The following is a 20,596-nucleotide window of genomic DNA, read 5'->3' as shown; positions in this document are numbered from 1 at the left end:
CCCAGGGATTCACTGTTCATAACATCACCCAGCTTTCTATCCTTCCAAGTGTCTTATAAGCCTGGTGCCAAGAGATTTGCCATATCTGTTTTCCTCTCATACCAAAGACACTCAAAGAATTCTACGTGAAATCAAACCAATTGAAATCAAAGCAATTTTCCCTCAATTAAAAATATTTCTTTAAAAAAATCAATCAAGAAATAACAACCTGGGGGTAAAAAAGAGTTCTACGTGAGCCCTAATTTTTTCCTTCCATGCTTGTTGCTGAACCAGGGTACAGAGGTTTCTTGATGGCAAGTACTCACTCTTAACTCGGAGTTTGATATTCCTGGTGATGTTGTATTGCCTGCCTTTGTGGGCATACGTCATGGCACAGGTATAGTAGCCTGCGTCCTCCATGGACACATTGTTTACGAGTAAGCGAGTTCCCCTCACATTGAGAAACTTCTGGTTGTCTTGATCCAAAGGGACAGAATCCTTAAGGGAAAATGGTTTTCAAAGTTACACTGTATCCTTGTATATGTATGGCTGAATCTCTTCATTGTCTACCTAAAGCTATCACAATATTGTTCATCGGCTATATCCCAATGCAAAATTATAAGTTTTTTTAATAAGTTAAACTATATTCTAACTGATATCTCAAAAGCTATGAACAGCATTGGTATTGAGCATCACTATTGAATTTGCAACCCAAGAATCACCTTGGTATTTACTTCGCAAATATTGTCCTTTGAGGCGTGGTTTTATCTGTATTTTGAGGAGAGGGAGTTTGTTAGCATATAAAATAAAATGGCTGGATTGAAAAGAATGAAATAATGCCATTTGCAGCAACATGGGTGGGGCTAGAGATTGTCATACTGAGTGAAGTAAGTCAGAAAGAGGAGAAATATCATATGGCATTGCTTATATGGGGATTCTAAAAAGAAATGATACAAATGAACTTATTTACAAAAAAGAAATAGACTCACAGACCTAGAAAACAAACTTATAGGTGCTGGGGGGAATGATGGGGGGAAGGACAGTTAGGGAGTTTGGGATGGACATGTGCACACAGATATATTTTAAATGGATAACCAACAAGGACCTACTATTTAACACAAGGAACTGCTCAATGTCATGTGGCAGCCTGGATGGGAGAGGCGTTTAGGGGAGAGTGGATACACGTTATATATGGCTGAGTCCCTTTGCTGCCCACATGAAACTATCACAAGATTTTTGTGAACTGGCTATACCCCAATACAAAATAAAAAGTTTGTAATAAATGGCTGGGTCTGTTTAACCACAAGGTTTAAAGCACGTTTGCTTCAGCACAATGGGAAAAAAAGAAACTATCTTCTTTGAAAAAGTAGGCCATTAAAATATAGATATATTTATGGCCTAACTGTTGCCTATAGGCCCTGGGAAACATCCAGAAAGGAGTGCTGTGATGTAGTCATGGTGAATGCCCCCAAGAGTTGATGTTGCAGTAATCACATTAAGAATCATTTCTAGTTAAAGAGTCAGGAGAGATGGAGAAAATTTTGTAAGAGAAAACTGAGTGTGAGACATGAAGCCGCACTTTGGACAAAGGTACTGCAGAGCAGAGCAGGGGAAATACTTCACAAGCACAAAATGTTCTCAGGAACATCTCTTTCAAAACCATGACGATTGCAATCGTCAGATAGAACCCTGAGTCAGTTCACAGACTTATTCTGAATGAGAACATGGGCATAACTGGAAGAGTTTGTCAGCCACATGACTCATTAAGTCTAACTGAACAATATACTTAATTAAAAACAGACTTCATCATTCCCGACACATGTTATCAAATATGAACAAACCCAAAGAGGGCTCAGATGGTAAAGAATCTGCCTGCAGTGTGGGAGACCGGTTTTGATCCCTGGGTCAGGAAGATTCCCTGGAGCAGGAACTGGCAGCCCACTCCAGTATTCTTGTCTGGAGAATTCCACGGGCAGAGGAGCCTGGCGGGCTACAGTCCATGGGGTCCCAAAGAGTTGGACACGACTGAGCGACTCACACACACACAGAGTGTGGGTTTCTGATTAGTGTACTTGAAATGTGAACAGTCTCTAGTGTGTTGATTAAGTTTAAAAAGTTAAAACAGGGCAGAGCCACATGGTTCTTCCAGGGTCTACAAGTCTCCAGGGTTCCCTGTGTGCCAGGGATGTGCGTGTTCTGGCCTCCACGATCAGAGGTCAGACTTCACCCTCTGCCAGCTGAGTGACCTTGGGCACAGTACTCGCATTTGTGTGTCTCCCTCTCCTAATCCATAAAATGGAGATGTTAACAGCCCCTACTGCACTGGGCTCATGTCGGGGACCTGAGAACAGACTTGGACACAGTCATGCTCAGCGACGGTCAGCACTCTTAGGACGGGAACCGACATCATTAAGAGCTACCAGGATGCCCCTGTCCACCCACATTTACACACCAAGCACTTCCCAGGGTGTTTCACACACTTGCTCCATGTCAACTCGAAACAGTCCCAGGTGGTGGGAGGGATGAACTGCCCTCTTGCAGAGAAAACAGGTTAAAGAAGGAAAAAAGCTGACCAAGGCTAGACAACAGGTCACTGAAGATGCAGGGTTTCCAATCCAGACTGGTCACCCCCAGAATCGGTGCTCTTTCCTCTATGGTAAAATCTCTCACTTGACCTTTTTATACTCATGAAACCAAGAGTTCCTCTATTGGGCGGACTAATTCATAAGAGCTGGCTACTTACTGGGTTCATTAAAAAGGTCGTTCAGGCTTTGCCATGCCACCCTATACAAAAAACTGAACAGACTTTTTGGCCAACTCAATATTTTCTCTGAAAATCACTTCAAAGTTTTCAATATTAACTTGACATACTCTGGCTATTTTGCAGTTAGAATGCTTGTCAATTGGTCAACCTATTTTTTTTACTGAAGTGTTCATTTCTATCCATTTTTAAACAAGTAACTGTACTTTTCAGTATCAACTCACAGTCTATATCAGGGGTCAGCAAACTTTTTCTGTAAAGAATCAGCAAGTAAATATTTTAGGCCACATATCTTCTGTCCAACTATTCAACTCAGTTGTCGCTGCCCCATAAAAACACAGAAACAAATGAGCACGTCTCAGTAAAACATTACTTACAGACACTGAGATTTGAGTTTTATATCATTTTCACAGGTCATGAAATAATAGTCTTCTTTAATTTTTTAAACCATTTAAAAATGTGAAAACTATCCTTAACTGGATAGTTAACATCCAAAAATGAGTAGCAGCTAATATTTAAAATGGATAATAACAAGGACCTACTGTACAGCACAGGGAACTCTGCTCAATGTGATGTGGCGGCCTGGAGGGGAGGGGAGTCTGGGGGAGAATGGGTTCATGTGTATGTGTGGCTGAGCCCCTTTGCTGTCCACCTGAAACCATCACAACATCATTAATTAAATATACTCCAATACAAAATAAAAAGTTAAAAAACAAACAAAGGAGCGGCAGCTCACTGGCCCACGGCTGTCTTTTGCCCACCCCTGGTCTACCCAAGGGAGCTGACAATGGTATTTATCAAACAAGATAGGAAATCGTGTTTACATCAATATTTACTCCTTTAACCCAAAGGCTGACTTTCATGTGCTTTTACAAAAACTCTACTAACATGTATATAAAGTTGTTAAACAGTTCTTTCTAAATTTCTATAGACACAGCATAGAGTAAAAAGCTATTTTCTTCAGGTTTTATTTATTCTGCATTCATTTCACACTCTGTCTTTTCAAATAACTATCTGAGGATGCTTACTCAAGCTTATAAAGATGCATAGAATATACTAATCACGGTCCTTTTTAACAAAATAGAAATAGAGGAGTGAACATATTGCCTTCAGAATGGGTGTTTTATGTCTTTTCTATGGCTCTTCAAACATGTATTCATTAAATGGCAACTTTTAGAGACGTACCTTGTACCACTGAATCTCCACGTCAGTTCTGTTACCGATGAATTCGCTCAGATCAGGACAAACTAGTAGCCCAGAGGCTGACAAGGGTATAATTTGTGGGTAGAAGATGAGAGGCACGGAGGCGTCTGTCTTCTCGAAAACCCTGAGCTCAACGGACATTTTGTCACAGTAAGAGGCATTTCTGATTGAAAAGAGGAGAAAAGAGTACTAAATGGCAAGGCAGAATGAAAGTAAAACTAAATGAAATGAAGAATAACTTCCCCAATCTCAGTGAGTACTTCATTCTGTATTTTTCTCATTAGTATTGTAGTATTTCTGTCCCTAGTTCTTTCAAATCTTTGGGGGGCAAAAGAAGTACCGTGTCATAACTGTCATATAGGAATGGTGATGTATTCTATTGTTTCTCAAAGGACCCTTCACAAGACTGCTTTCAAGGCCATCGAGGCCACTAAGAAGAAATTCCAGTGTCTTAGTGGAGAAGGAAATGGCAACCCACTCCAGTATTCTTGCCTGGAGAATCCCAGGGACAGAGGAGCCCAGCAGGCTACAATCCATGGGTTGCCAAGAGTCAGACACGACTGAAGTGGCTTAGCACACGTACAAGAAACTCCAAGTCCTCTTCAAAGGGGTCTACACCCTCCCAGGTTCTGGGGGGTGCTTCAGCACAGCTCCAGCATGCTCCAAATCCCTAGCCCAGGAAACCTTATCCAGATGGAGAGGCTGTTTCCGAAGAGCCACTGTTTCCACAGAAAGAATATCCCCTTTACTTCTCTTGGAAATCATGTATCAACTGAAATCAAATATCAGGAAACTGTTACCATCTTTGGATAAGATCTGTGAAGTATTTTTTTCAATACTGCATGGGGGAAATGAGCTTGGTAAGTTTGTTTGGGTTTTTGGTTGGCCTAACAATAATCTCAATATCATCATTCTATCAAAACCTTAGAACTGGGGAAAAGGCAGAGGCAAAATGGTGGTATTAATGGAAACAGAGACTTGGAAGACTGCAGTTGACACATATACGCTATTGATGCTATGTGTAAAGTAGACAATTGATGGGAACACAGTGCATAGCACAGGAAGCATACTCAGTGCTCCGTGGTGACCTGAATGGGAAGAAGCCCAGAAGGGAGTGGATGCATGCATAGGCACAGCTGCTGCACCTGCTGTGCAGCAGAGACCGATGCAACACCGCAAAGCAGCTGCGTGTGCTTAGTGACTCTGTCATGTCCAGCTCTTTGCGACCGTTTGAACTACAGTCTACCAGGCCCCTCTGTCCGTGGGGTTTTTCAGTCAAGAATACTGGAGTGGGTTGCCATTTCCTCCTCCAGGGGATCTTCCCGACCCAGGAATCGAACCCACGTCTCCTGTGTCTCCTGTACTGCAGGCAGACTCTTTACCCACCGAGCCATTGGAGAAGCCCTAAAGCAACTACACTCCAGTTAAAATTTAGAAACAAATAAAAATAAATTCAGCTGATATTAAAAAAAATTTTTTTTAAAGGTTAAAATGGTAAATGTTATATTATCCTTGTGTCGCCACAATTAAAGAGGAAAAAAGGCAACAGGACAATAAAGGGGGAACTAAGTCCCATGTCAGGAACTGCGGGTTCCAGCCTCAGCTCCACACCCACCACCTGGGAGAACTTTATGAGCCTGGCTCTCCCCGCCCCATAAGCATTTGGATTAATTGCTTCCTAAAGTCTCTCCCCCGTCTCCAATCCGACTCAGGGTTCTGCATGTATTCCTTAAGTCCTTGTGGATTCAGCAGTGAACGAAACAAACCACGCCCCTGCGCTCTGGAGCGTATGTTCTAACGGGGTGGACAAGTCCTTAAATACATCAAACCAGTACGTGTGTGTCAGATGGAGACAAAGGAGAGAGAGTGACAGGAATCCCATTCTAGACAAAGTAGCCAGGGACATCCTCTTCCTAGAGCTGACACTTAGACAAAGACTTCAGTGAAGGGGAGAACGGGCACCGTGAGGACGTCTGGGGATAGGCTCCCGGCTAGGAGGCATTTCAGGAACAGTGAGGCAGACGGAAAGTAGGTTCCCACCTATGGGCCGGATGCGGAAGTCCAGGTTGTTATGGCAATGCCATGCAAGCATCCGTTGTGGAGGAGCCCCCTCCCCTCTTGTCCCCAAGGGGCTGACCTGACAGTGCAGATGTAGGTGCCCGAGTCTGCCTGGGAGGCTGGCACGATCCAGAGAGCTCCGTCTCGGACCCACACGCGCGACTCTTCTTCCCCTGGGACCGCCACGGCGGAGTCATTTCTACGCCAAGTCACGTTGACATGGGCGCTGGTAGACTCCCAGTGGAGAACTTGGGGGCACGTCAAGACCAAAGGCTCCCCTTCTACCTTGAACCTTGTTTTGGGGTGCCTGCCATGAAATCGGCAGCTTCCTGCGGCCACTGGAAGGACAGAGAATCCACGGTCAGGTTTTGGGTCTCTCCAGGCGCACTACGTGCCCTGACGATGTGGGGCCCCACCAACAAATCTGAGAGCTCACAATGCTCTCCAAAGCTCCCAGATAATGACATTAGGGCTGCTAACAAGGTCCATCTACATCTGGTGGGAAGAGTTAAATTAGGTTCACAAGATAAAAAAAAAATTTTGGGCTTTTTTAAGAATTTTTTTTTTAATGTGGACCAGTTTTAAAGTCTTTACTGAATTTGTTACAATACTGTCTCTGTTTTATGTTTTGGATTTTTGGCTGTGGGGCATGTGAGATCTTAGCTCCCTGACCAGGGACCAAACTCACAGACCTTGCATTGGAAGGCAAGCTCTTAACCTTACTGGGCCACCAGGGAAGTCTCAAGTTTGGCCTTATTTTTTATTTGATGACAGCTGGCCATTCAAAGTCGATCCTGATTGAGTTTAGCTTAGTTCCAACACATTGGATGGTAAAAATCCAAAGCCACCTTTTATCAAGGGCAAAAGCACAGTCTCTTTGGTTTGTTCCTTTGGCAGGAGTGACTGACGCCCACAGGAAACTCATCCACCAGACGAGACCGGCAAGAGAAGACTGTGTCTCCTACCAAGGCATGGATGGCCACACCTTGCTTCTCGATAACAAAAAAATCTCCCTAGATAAAAGCAACTCCTATCCCCAGGTGGCTCAGCGGTAAAGAATATGCCTGCCAATGCAGGAGACGTGGGTTTGATCCCTGGGTCAAGAAGATCCCCTGGAGAAAAAATGGCAACCCATTCCAGTGTTCTTGCCTGGAGAACCCCATGGACGGAGGAGCCCGGCGGGTTACAGTCTATGGGGTCACCAAGAGTCAACTTAGTGACTAAACAACACCATCCCCAGAGAAGCTGCAGGCAAGCCCTTCCAGCTGAGAGTCACTACTTACCCGAGTGCTCCTCAGACTGCACGGCGAAGGTGGACACACCCATTATCAATACGGACAAGAGGAACATGGCTCCCAGAAACTTCTGGAGGACACAGGAAGGGGAGGCTGCCAGTCCAGCACACCAGAGCCTAGCGGAGGAGACAGACGGAACGGTATCACCAGGAGCCACCACACCAGAAGAGCGGACCCGTAAGGGTGGTCCCAGGCTGGTCTCTGGAGCTTTTACCTGACAACAGAAATCTTGTAGCCTAGATTTTTTTTTTTTAACAAGAAAACTCAAAAATTTTTAATCTGTTCTTCCTCTCTGGCAATTTTCACTTGAAATAGGAGTTTTGTACCCTAAGTCTCCTGAAATGTGCCTTAGCACTCCCGGCTCCTTGGCCCAAGAGGTTCGTTCCCCACCTAAGGCCACTGCTAATGTTTTGGCTCAAACACCACTCTTCACAAGGTCTTCCCCGACCTTCCTGCATAATTGCACCCCCTTCTGCCCCAACACTCCATCTTTCCTTTCCAGCTCTATTGCTCTCTTGACATTTATCATCAACCTTGTCTTTTCTCACCATCATGTAAGCTTCAGGTGCTCAGGATTCTAATTCATTTTGTTCAGAGCCATTTCCTAACTCCTGTCTGTTGAGTGAGGGATGAGTGAATGAATCACAAAGTCAAAAGGCCCTCATATTTAACTTGTCAGAGAACTTTTGCCACAGTCCTTATGGATTAACTCTTATTTTACACACAATTCTGACATAACCTGAGGAATTCTATATAATCTGTGGTCTAGAGCATCCCAGAGGAAAAAGCAAAATGAGGGCCAAAAACTGAATATTTTACACCAGTTCATGAAGCGTTCCTCCCCATCAACCTCCCCAAAGCTGGAGTATCAGATGCCCCCTGTACTTCCCCCCAGGCCCCCCGCGCCTCCCCCGTGGGGCCCCCACACCTGCCCCCTGGACCATCCACATCTCCCCTGGTCCATCTCACACTCTATCACAGGTGCCTCTTGTATCACTAGCCACTGCCACAACCATACTGCTAACAAGCCAGCCCCAAACCAGTGCCATAGAACACCAGTCTTTCGTTCTCGCTCACAGGTCTGTGGGTGAGATGGAGGTTGGCCGACCTAGATTACGCTGGGTTAGGCTCAGCTCCGAGCTTCAGGTGGGACCCAAGTCAGCTCCATGGATGTCTCGCTCTCCTTGGACCAGTGACTTTCTGGGAGGTGATGTTCTCATGTGATGGCAACACATAAACAACGTGGGCAAAAGCACGCGAGGCCTTGCTTGCTCAGAACCAGCTCACTCTTGTTGGCCCACATTCCATTGGCCACAGCAAGACACGTGGCCAAACCTGCCATCCGTGGGGCAGGTAAATACCCCCACCTGTAGAGGGAGGAGTTTCCCCAGGAGGGAATGAAGTGGGCGCCATCAGGCCTTGGACCACACCTCTGGACCCCAGGGGTGGGGACAGATTTGAGGACAACTGTGTGAGCGGCTCAGTGTCCCACTCTTTGCGACCCTATGGGTTGTAGCCTGTCAGGCTCCTCTGTCCATGGTATTCTCCAGGCAAGAAAACTGGAGTGTGTAGCCATGCCTTCGCCCAGGGGATCTTCCCAACCCAGGGGAAGAGAGAACCCACATCTCCTGCATTGGCAGGCAGACTCTCTACCACTGAGCCACCTGGGAAGCCCATGAGGACACAGGCTCCATCTTATTCAGTTTTCATGGACTACGTGGTGCCCACTCCCAGAAAGTACCAGGGAATGCGCACACCTGAAAGTCAGCTCGGGAGCTGGGAGTGATGAATGAATCCAGACAGAAACACCCTTGCCAGCATTCACCTTCATGTTCTTGAAGGAGTTTGGCTTGTTCCCCATTCCTGGCACAGATATCATTCAGAATGGCTCATAGTAAACCCAGATGGCTCTCAGCTTGCCAGGGCAGTGTTGGCAGACAGAGGAAGTGACCCTTGAACTCTAGAAACCTCCCCCACCTCATCACTGGGCAACCACCAGAAGATGGGGGCTCAGAGCTGTGTCCCGAGCTCTCCTGCCGGTGACAAGTGGTGACATGGAGGACCTGAGACTTTCCCCTTAGCTGGGTGTCCACCCTGGGCTGTCTCACCATCAGCTCATCCTGCTTCTATTCCTGTAACTTTGCCTCCAACCCCACCCAAGGTTCACCAGGCCATTTACTTAGCATAAAGGTCACCCCAACATTGACCATGTTGCTTTATCCTCTTTGGACAGGGACTTCCCTGGTGGCTCAGACGGTAAGGAATCTGCCCACAATGTGGGAGACCCAGGTTCGATCCCCAGGTCAGGAAGGTCCCCTGGAGAAGGAAATGGCAACCCACTCCAGTATTCTTGCCTGGGAAATCCTGTGGAGAGAGGAGCCTGGCAGGCTACAGTCGAAGGGGTCGCAAAGAGTCAGACACAACTGAGTGACTAACACACGCAGCTAATCACATCCTAGTTGTCCTGGTCCTAGCCAGACTCATGAGATCTCTAGTGAGGACTGAAAGAAATAGGAATTAAACACACGTACAATCCATACCAGTAGTCATGTACGGATGTGAGAGCTGGACCATAAAGAAGGCTGAAGAATTGATGCTTTTGAACTGTGGAGCTAGAAAAGACTCTTGAGAATCCCTTGGACAGCAAGGAGATCAAACCAGTCAATCCTAAAGGAAAGCAACCCTGAATATTCACTGGAAGAATTGATGCTGAAACCGAAGCTCCAATAGTTTGGCCACCTGATGTGAAGAGCCGACTCATTAGAAAAGACCCTGATGGTGGGAAAGATTGAGGGCATGAGGAGAAGGGGGTGACAGGATGAGATGGTTGGATGGCATCATTGATTCAATGGACATGAGTTTGAGCAAACTCCGGGAGATGGTGAAGGACAGGGGATCCTGGTGTGCTGCGGTCCATGGGGTTGCAAAGAGTCAGATACAGCTTAGTGACTGAACAACAACAATCAATACCACACACCTGAATAAATGAATGAAGTCAAAGATACTGACACAGAGACCAGGGGACCAGTGACGGCTGCTGTGCTAAATACTGAGTGTTGATTCTTTCGTTTTGCCCGTGATGTGAGTATCGTTCCAAATCCATGGATGATAGAGTAGAAGAGATTAAAGAGGTGAAGTAGCTTGGCCACAGCTAGTACATGGGGTTGATGTTTAAACCCAGGACTGGTGATTCCAAAGCCCTTAGTCTTCAGAAACAAAGTTTCTACGACAGATGCTAACTTCCTTCTCCAGGGTCTGCTTCCCCAATAACAGAAACCCCCCAACTCTTAACTGAACACCTCCCATCCCACACAAAGACTACATTTCCCAGCCTCTCTTGCAACTAGCAGTGGCCACATGACAAAATCTGGGCCAATGAAATGTAAGTGGAAACGTATTATCCTCCCGGACGTCAACTTAAAAGTATCCGAAAAACTTAAAAGTCTCAGCTCCAAAGTCTGCCTTCTGCCAGCTCAGTGTGGATACGGTGGCTGGATGGGGCCATGTGCAGACCATGTGTGGAAGGAGCCTGGTCCTCAGCGCCTTCGTGGACCTGCCCCCACCCCTACCCCGACTGCCCTCTTTGTTCAGGCTTCCTGTCACCCTTATCCTGAACCCCTAATTTCAAGGAGCTCAGGGAAGGAGCCCCTCAGGGATCTGTCACACATAACATTCTCTCTGCTCTTCTTTCTGAGACCTGACTCTTAAAACATTTCTGCCCGTTGACCGTAAAAAGTCATCAACTCTTCTGGGATGAAAGCACCCCCAAGGCTCAGGCTTAGCCTCCTCTGATGGGGAGAAGGTTTGCAACCACTTTTAAAGTCACTCTGACTCCAGGAGTTAGGCTGCGTCCACTCTGGGGTGGCTGCCTGCTGAAGCCTTGGAGCTAGGAGGGGATCCAAGAAATCTCACACCATCACTTTCTCGTCAACCCTCCTCTCAAAACCACATCTGGTGGGGGTGAGGAGTAGGGCTGACCCAACAAGGACACCCTGTTCCAGGGGAACAAAATTCTACACTGTTGCTCTCCTCCCAGACCAGCCTCTGCCCATCCATCCCTGACCCCAGCTGGACCCTCCAGTCCCACCTGGGTCCCCGATCCCCACCTGGACCCTGAGCCCCACCTGGGCCCCTGACCCCCTACCTAGACCCCCCAGTCCCACCTGGGTCCCCCAACCCCCACATGGACCTAGGCCCTGCCTGGACCCCCAGCCCCACCGTGGCTCCCCAAGCCACCACTAGGGCCCCCGTAGCCCCACCTCGTGCCAACCCCCGTGTCACCTGGGCTCCCGACCCCCCACCTGGACCCCCAGCCACCTCTGGGCCACGGATCCCCTCCTGGGCACCCAGCACCCCCAAGGCTCCCCATTCCCTGGCCTGGACCCCCAGACCCGCCTGGGCCCCCAGCCAAAGGCAGCTGTCTCCAGTCCTCTCTGTGGACTTTGGCAAAACAGCAGCTTCCCTGTGACCTCTTCAGGAAGTGGCTTCAGACAATTAAACCACAAACACATAGCCGTGATCATTTTCAATCATCTAAACCTCAGAAGCAGGCTGGAGCCGGAGCTGCCGCAGTGTGGGAAACATCAGTTTTTGGCAGCCCCGAGGAAGAAGAATTCACTTTGCAGCAAAATGCCGTTTTCCTGTCCTACTTTCTTTAAATGTGTCTTTAAATTACAGGCAGTTTGACATTTCTGCTTGAATCTGAGATGACCTTCTTACTGGAAGAAAGAAATTGTAAAGGCATTTTGTTCCAGTATTTGAGTTACAATTCTAGCTTTAGTTTTTTCTTCTGTCAAATGACCTGTTTTGCTGAACTCAGTGTAAAGTAGAGAGGAATAGGAGGCAAAGCAGGGCCAGACTCTGAAAACGACCAAAAATGTGGGAAAAATTGAAAAAAAGAAAAAGAATGAAGTAAGGTGGAAACTGTTGATGGTTCAACCTAAGCCAGGGGTGCCAGGGAGGGGAAGGGGCGGGAAGGAGGCGGAGGCCCGAGCAGCGTCCACCACAGGCCCCCTGAGGCCCAGGTGACTGTAGCTGCCGGTGACCCTGGGCCTGACTCCTGCTCAAGGAGGGACGTGCAGCCTACGGCGGTGCAGGTGTTTACTTCACCTTTAATTCTGAACAATCCCAACAGACTAAAAAGTTGCAGAAAGCAATTCCAACAGACTAAAAAGTTGCAGGAAGTTATATATACTAAAAAGTAGAACACCAGTATGCATCTTATCTTGTTATTATTGTTTAGTTGCTCAGTCGTGTCTGACTCTTTGAGACCCCACGGACTGTAGCCCGCCAGGCTTATCTGTGCATGGGATTCTCCAGGCAAGAATACTGGAGTGGGTTGTGACTGCCTTCTCCAGGGGATCTTCCTGACTCAGGAATCGAACCTGTGTCTCCTGCATTGGCAGGCGGATTCTTTACCACTGAGCCACCTGGGCGGCCCGATGTATCTTACCCAGAGTCACCAATTTTGGTTTATCCTCATCTTCTCTGTCTTTCTGTCTGTCTCTCTTTCTGGGCCCCTGAGCTCTTCATGACCCCTCATGATCTCTGTGCTTCTCAGAAACTTAGATCCAAATACTTTTCATTTTGCTTCAGCTTTTAATTTAGAAAAAATTTCCAAGCTTAATTTTGATGTAAATAGTAATTTCCCATAGTTTTCAGAAGTGGGGCCTGGGCCCCCAGCCCTGCTTGGACCCACCCCAATCCCAGCTGGGCCACACACACACACACACACATACACACATACACACACACACACACACAGACACACACACTTTCCCCTGAACACCTAAACATTTATTGAGAGTAAATAAGCAAACGTTAGCTCCAGAGATAAATCTTCAGGCATTTAAAAGGAGCAAAAATTTTATTCTCTAGTGTATTTGAGTATCTCTCTTAATTCACCTAGAAGATGAAACTTTTCTTTATTTCTACCTTCACCTTGTTCCCGGAAGGTTTTAAGCCATTACAAGTGCCTCTGTCTGTGAGTCAGGAAGTACAGTCACCCAGAACACAGATGAGGTGACCGATCTTGACTATCAATGAAGTCAAATAGCTCTCCAGCCTCACACCTACCACTGAGTCACGTCCAGTTTGCAAATTCCTAAAAATCTAAACAGGGCGTTTCAGGCATGTGATACAAAAGCCCCTGAAACCTATGGGGAAATAAATATTTACATCAAAATTAAGCTTGGAAAAGCAATTACTAATTCAATGTTGAAGCCAAATAAAAAGTATTTGGAACTAGGTCTCTAGGAAGCACAGAATGTTAGGCATTTGAGATTCTCTAACTTCAGATGCAGAGAAATAAAAGACAGGTTTGAGGCAGACAAACGTGTTGGTTCAGAGCGAAATCCCTGAGAGATGTCCACACACTACTTCTGTCCTGTAGAAAAGAGAAGCTAGCATTTCCCTCCCTTCTGGGATTAAGAGAATTTGGAGCAGGATGGTAGGACTCCTTCAGGTTTGCGTGGCTGTGTCAGCGGCAAGTCTTGACCCTAATGGGGTCAGGGGGACAGATGCGCTAACTGGAAGCCAGGGCACAGGAAGACCCATCTTTGGTAGAACCAGCCTTTGGGCCACATTCAGCGGAATCTCCAAGGGGAGAACTTGGTAAGGCTCAGACTCAGCTCCACCATGGGCTACACACTCTCTATTTTACTGTCTACCAGTAAGTGTCTTTCTCTCTAAAATCACCCTTTCCCAATGAATTTATCTGCAAAACAAAGTAGAGTTACAGGTGGAGGAAACAAACTTATGGCTACCAGGGGGTAGAGAAGGGTGGAGGGATAAATTGGGAAATTGGGATTGACAAATACACACCACTTCATATAAAACAGAAAACCGACAAGGACCTACTGTACAGCACAGGGAACTCTACTCAATACTATGTAGTGACCTATATGGGAAACGAATCTCAAAAATAAAAAGGAGCAAATATGTGTATATACATATAACTGACTCACTGTGCTGTACATCTGAAACTAACACAACATTATAAATCAACTATATGCCAATAAAAAATTTTTTAACAAAAATAAATTTTAAAAATTAAATTAAAAAAGTAAATAAAATCACTCATTCCCTGTCAAACTTTTTGAACTTTGACGAACATCTGCCCCAGGAACTATTACCCAAGAGATTCAGCAAATCAGCCCAGCTCATCCCGCCACTCAAATACTCCATTCACGTGCTTCATTCCCAGCAAGGCACAGTTGTTCAGAGCCCCTGGGGGTTCTGGACCAGCAAGCAAAGACACTTCCTCCTGCATCAGCCCCTCCCACAGGCCAACCCTCAACAAGCCCTTCTCTAGCTCAGGATAGTCACCTGTAGTCAGCCAGCGGGACAGACATGGAAGCTGGACCCCTGAGGCCCTTGGCAGCTACAGTACAGACCCACCAGGCTTCCAATTCTCCCAGCCCGAGGTTTGTGTAGAAGGGACTCAGTACTCTGAACAACTCCACAGAGCAAAGCTCATGGGTCTGGTAAGAGTGTGTCATCCCCAGTGTAAACATGAACAATGGAAACAGACTCAGATACATTAAGCAGGTTCCCCAAGGCCAGAGAGCTGATGGAGTGATGGAGTAGGATGTAACCCTCGACATACACGATCCTCATCCTTGGGACTGGATCTCGGCTCTGTGGAAGCACCAGCACCTGGAGCCGGAGGGGGTTCCAGGAGCCATCAAGCTTAGCAGCCCACCTACACAGTCTTCCCAAACTAGCATCCTCCACAGATGGCCACGCTGGCACCTCTTAAGACGGACACTTCCAGTCTTAGAACTCCTCATCGGAAACATCTGTCATTTCAGGATGCAGGTTTGCCTACCCCTAAGCTCCACTCAATGGCCAGATTCCATCCTGGGGGAAGCTCATAAGAAGTCCTTCTGTATCTTCCAAGAGCCTTGAGGGTCAGGGAAAGGTGACCAGATTGTTCAATGAGAAGCAGAGAAGAGGTTGTTGTTCATTTGCTAAGCTGTGTCCAACTCTTGCGACCCCATGAACTGCAGCATGCCAGACCTCCCTGTCCCTCACCATCTCCCAGAGTTCACCCAAGTTCATGTCCACTGAATTGGTGATGCCATCCAACCATCTCATCCTCTGCTGCCCTCTTCTCCTCTTGCCCTCAATCTTTGCCAGCATCAGGGTCTTTTCCAATGAGTGTGGTTCTTTGCATCAGGTGGCCAAAGTATTGGAGCTTCAATTTCAGTATCAGTCCTTCTAATGAATATTCAGGGTTGATTACCCTTAGGATTGACTGGTTGGATCTCCTTGCTGTCTAAGGGACTCTCAAGAGTCTTCTTCAGCACCACACTTCAAAAGCATCAGTTCTTAGGTGCTCAGCCTTCTTTATGATCCAACTCTCACATCCATACATGACCACTGGAAAGATCACAGATTTGACTATACAAACCTTTGTCAGCAAAGTGATGTCTTTGCTTTTTAATACGCTATCTAGATTTGTCATAGCCTAGACATAGAAGAGGCAGCTACTCAGAAAAAGAGGGAGGGCTGATGGAAGAAAACACACCCACAAAGATGCAGCAGTTGATTGCCCAATGACAGAGAAGAAAAACTAGTAAGAAGAGTGCAAGAACCAAACAGCACAACAGAGCCCCGTAAGAGCAGACACAATTGTCCCCCTCCACCTCTCCATGCTTCGTGAAAGTATCTAGGTGTTCCAGCACAAAACAGTTGGTGTCTGTAATGATTTCCCCTGAATCATGAAGAACAGTTTAAATCCCGCTCTCAGTCATTAAAAAGAATATAATGTCATTTGTAGCAACATGGACGGACCTAAAGATTGTCTTACTGAGTGAGGTAAGTCAGACAGAGAAAGAGAAATCTCATATGATTCCTTATTGGTGAATCTAAAAAGAAATGATATAAATGAATGTATTTTCTCTGGACCTTCTTTCTCAAGCTTAGGAGGTGCATTATGCATGTGGTGGGGACAACAGCGAATTATCTACCAGTGTATTTCCCTTCCTGTTTCCTCTGAGTCTTCAGCCACTATGGCCCTAAAAGAGGGGAAGAGCAAAGGCTTGCTCGGTAAGGAGGGCAGGAAGTGGACACAACGTAGGGGATGTCCAAGGTGGGAAAGTGGGTTCTGCCCCCACTTCCAGGCTCAAAATCTGAGTGCAGAGGGACAGCTCTGCTTTCCAACTGGATCCCTTGAGGAATTCCCACCAGGGTAAAGTAGGGAGCCCTGATCAAGACGGCAGCACCCAGGGAGGATGGAGACATTGGCATGTTAAGGTGGAGGGAGGCAGTGTTAGTTACCTGTGAGTCTCAGTTCTTTGCTGATGGGGAGGAAATACAGCTCCCCTTGTGCTTCCAGTGGAGAACTGGGGCAAGCTGAGATCTGAGCTGATATGGGGCTGCCATGATGGATGACAAGAGGACCTAGAGGCTGCGGGACACTCAGTCTATAGGGAGCAGTACAGCCGATTATGCAAACATGTTCCTGCGAACGTGTGTGCTAAACTGCCTCAGTCATGTCTGACTCTCTGCGACCCCATGGACTGTAGCCCGCCAGGCTCCTCTATCCGTGGGACTCTCCTGGCAAGAATACTGGAGTGGGTTGCCATGCCCTCCTCCAAGGGGTCTTCCCAACCCAGGGACTGAACCCATGTCTTTCCTGTCTCCTGCATTGGCAGGCAGGTTCTTGACCACTAGTGCCACCTGGGAAAGCCAGAAACGTCCTGACCAGCTAGTAAATAACCACTTACTTAAGCCCTGAGCTCTCTACACTCTGCCTTTCCAGAGACGCACCCGAGATCCTCATGGTCCAAAGCCTAGTGCAGCACCTGCTCTGACTGATGGGTGCTCCTGCCCTGCTGGTTGGTACATGTTTGGGGTATCACCTGCACAGGTAGCAGTCTAAGCCAGGGGAGAGCCAAGGCCACGGCTGGGGCACAGAAAACCATGGGGCCATCAAGGGGCACAGTGGGGCCATGTCAGCCAATGCATTGGCTCTGACTCCCAGGCAAGACCAGACCCTGGGTTTCCCAGCCACAAACTTCAGCAGAAGATGTAGAGGGACACTATGTGACCAGCCAGGCCCAGGAGCATCTTCATAGAAGATGAGCCAGTGAGAAGCCCCCAGGCCAGCAGATGGGGACCAGCTACCCTCCCCATCACACCCTGGGGACACGGCTGCCCCAGTTCTCAGACTCTGGCAAGAAGTAGGTGGCAAGGTCAGAAACTCTAAATGACTGAGCATCTACCCAAAGCGTTAGTCACTCAGTCATGTCTGACTTCTGGCAACCCCATGGACTGTAGCTTGCCAGGCTCCTCTGTCCATGGGATTTCCTGAGCAAGAATACTGGAGTGGGTTGCCATTTCCTTCTCCAGGGGATCTTTCTGACCCAGAGATCAAACCTGGGTCTTCTGTATTGCAGGCAGATTCTTTGCCATCTGAGCTATATACCCAAAAGAGACTGAATAAAACCCAGAAAGGCAGAGTTGGACCAACCTAGACCAGAATAACATGAGCTGGCAGCTTAAATTCCCCTTTACTCATTAATAGGAGTGAGAAATGGAGTATTTCCTGCCATATCAGTGAACAAGGATGTCACAGTCATAAGCATTTCCAGCCCTCCAGGGCACTCAGGAAGAACACCTTCATGCCCTGGCAACCATTGGGGTGCAGCCACTCTCTACAGTGAGCCCTGAAGAACTCAGGATGTGAAAAAAACACAGGATACTGGCTGTGTGTTTTGAGATGCATATGAAAGGAATGATTTCAGTGAGCCCAGACTCTTGCATCTTACCATACACAGGAGGGCACTGAATTCCTTCATTTGAGATTGGTTTTCTGTAATTCACAAAAATACTTTGATGTTCAGACTACCTACCCTTCGTTGCAAACTCGTATACAACCTAACTCCTCCCCACCACCTCCTCAGAGTAATTCTCTCAGGGTTACTTGAGATGCTGTCTCCCAGGCCTGAAGTCCTAAAAAATTCCCGTCAAATAAAACATAGCTCTCAACTTTTAGGTTGTGACTATTTTTTAAGTTGACAGAAGCCTCAGGAACCAAATGAGATTCTTATTAGAAAAATTATTAAAAGCTCATTTTTGTGACATCAGCTTGCAGTGAGTACAAATATTCACCCCCATACATATATTTTAGAAATATTTTCTCCCCAAGTTATTAAGCTGTCAGAACAGAGGAGATTTTTCTTTTTATGTTTCAAAAGATCATCTCTTACTCCCTGGAAAATATGCCCACCCAGAATGGCTTGTCCCCTAAGGGTCACAGAAGGCATAATTCCCCCCCTAGCCCTGTGCCCAGCACAGACAAGAGAGCAGGTGAAAATCAAGCCAAAATAAACCAATCATGCTAGGAAACCCAAGCAATTCTGGTCTATCGGGTGTGGGGAAAGTCCTTGGCACAAGAATCCCCAGTCATTAGCCTGAAGACAGGCCAGAACTGATTGGATTGTCCACCAATCCAGGAAGCCCCACCAAGAAACTCTTTGCTCTCTTCTGGGCCCAGAGGGAGAGTTTCTATTGGAGGGAAAAGGAAAAAAGAGGAATGAGTTTTTCTTTTCTTTCCTGAGACGGAAGAAGATAAAGAGAACAGTGAGCAGGCCTGGCCACTCTTAGTTTTTACTTTAATTGCTCCTAATCTGTAGTCTGTAACTAGGTTTGCGTTTCTGCCCCCCAACTCACATTTTGCACCTGTTATCCTTTGACTCTATGCTAATTACATCCTGTATCTGCTCATCTTTACAGCACTCTCCCCACAGATCACCCCTTGTAGCTTTTCTCTTTTTCACATTATAGAAAGAAGGCCCCAGTACAACACACAAAAGAGAGTAGACCCAACTACCAGGCTACCAGACTGCCGGCCTCAATTAACAGACTCCCTGATGCCAGCCTATGACTGTCTTTAAAACAATGCAAGAGAAAGAATACAGGATCCTTACACCTCCGTTCCTCATCACCTAGCCCTGACTGTGAGCCCTCAGCTAATATAAGCCCCCAGGTTCCTCATGGAAGGGGGACACAGTTCTTGAGGCACAAGCCTATCATGTTCTCCCCCTCTGCCAGCTGAGGAATAAAGCTGCCTTTCTATTTCCTCTGTGTTTTTTTATTCCACTTCGGTGGGCAGAGAAAGCCAAGATTTTGGCAGCATTCCCTTCACACACATGTGCTCCCTCTGGCTTCTCCCAGGCGGCCAGGACAGCCAGATCCATCCCTGGTGTGAGACAAGCATCCTGAAGCTGAGCTATCTGAAATTCTGCCTCCTCTCTGGCAACACAGGGGTTGACAGACTCAGGTTCCCAACATCTGGACCGGTGCTACCTTGAGGCGCACAAGGAATTTCACTTCTCTGTACCCTTGAAGTTAGGCATGGTCACAGGACTGGTTATCATAAGAAGGAAGCAGGAAGGACATGGGTCACCCCCAGGAGTTTTATTTCTGGTTGCTCCCCCCACCCCAGCTCTCTTCTACCATGGTGAACCCTGAGCCCTTGTTGCTGGATGGCGGCCACCTAGGATAGTCAGGACACCCTGATAGGAGGCTGAGGTTTACTTCTATCCATGGGTCCATTCCCTTGTTCCTGAGTGTCTGTTTTCCCTTTGGTCATGTACGGATGTGAGAGTTGGACCATACACAGGGCTGAGTGCCCAAGAATTGATGCTTTCAAGTTGTGGTGCTAGAGAAGACTCTTGAGAGTCCCTTGGACAGCAAGGAGATCAAACCAGTCAATCCTAAAGTAAATAAATCCTGAATATTCATTGGAAGGACTAATGCTGAAGCTCCAGTACTTTGGCCACCTATGTGAAGAGCGAACTCATTGGAAAAGACCCTGATGTTGGGAAAGATTCAGGGCAGGAGAAGGGGGTAACAGAGGATGAGATGTTTGGATGGCATCACTGACTCAATGGCTATGAGTCTGAGCAAACTCAGGGAGATACTGAAGGATAGGGAAGCCTGGTGTGCTGCAGTCCATGGGGACGCAAAGAGTTGGACACAACTTGGAAACTGAACAACAACAAATAGAAATACCAATTTTTCACCCCAGCACTTGTGTCGAGATAATCTGAGGCCAATGTTGTCTACAAAAGTTCTCTTTAGGCACAGCAATCCACGAGAAGAATGAGGACATTGGATTTGCTTTCTATTGCCCTGGAGCAAAAGACCACAGACTCAGTGACGTGAAACCAAGCCCCATTATGAGCTCACATCACTGTGGGTCTGCCTGCTTGGATAGATTCTGTTCAGGGTTCCACAGTGAAGTGAAAGCCGCTCAGTTGTGTCCGACTCTTTGCGACCCCATGGACTA

General features: G+C 47.1%; 1 protein-coding gene across 2 annotated transcripts in view; it reads right to left on the bottom strand.

Moving 5' to 3' along the window:
* IL1R2 (interleukin 1 receptor type 2) overlaps positions 1-20,596 on the bottom strand; it is a 38,969-nt gene that overhangs the window by 12,368 nt on the left and 6,005 nt on the right. For both annotated transcript variants that reach the window (XM_010809815.4, NM_001046210.2), the window contains 4 exon segments: positions 7,285-7,412; positions 6,081-6,339; positions 3,926-4,106; positions 306-477 (listed from right to left, as the gene is read on the bottom strand). In XM_010809815.4, coding sequence (XP_010808117.1) covers positions 306-477; positions 3,926-4,106; positions 6,081-6,339; positions 7,285-7,351 — 679 coding nt within the window. In that variant the 5' untranslated portion in view covers positions 7,352-7,412.

The sequence above is a fragment of the Bos taurus genome, chromosome 11 (genome assembly GCF_002263795.3).
Source record: "Bos taurus isolate L1 Dominette 01449 registration number 42190680 breed Hereford chromosome 11, ARS-UCD2.0, whole genome shotgun sequence".
Lineage (NCBI taxonomy): Eukaryota > Metazoa > Chordata > Mammalia > Artiodactyla > Bovidae > Bos > Bos taurus.
The sequence above is the reverse complement of the archived record's forward strand: the minus strand, read 5'-3'. Positions and strand labels throughout refer to the sequence as shown.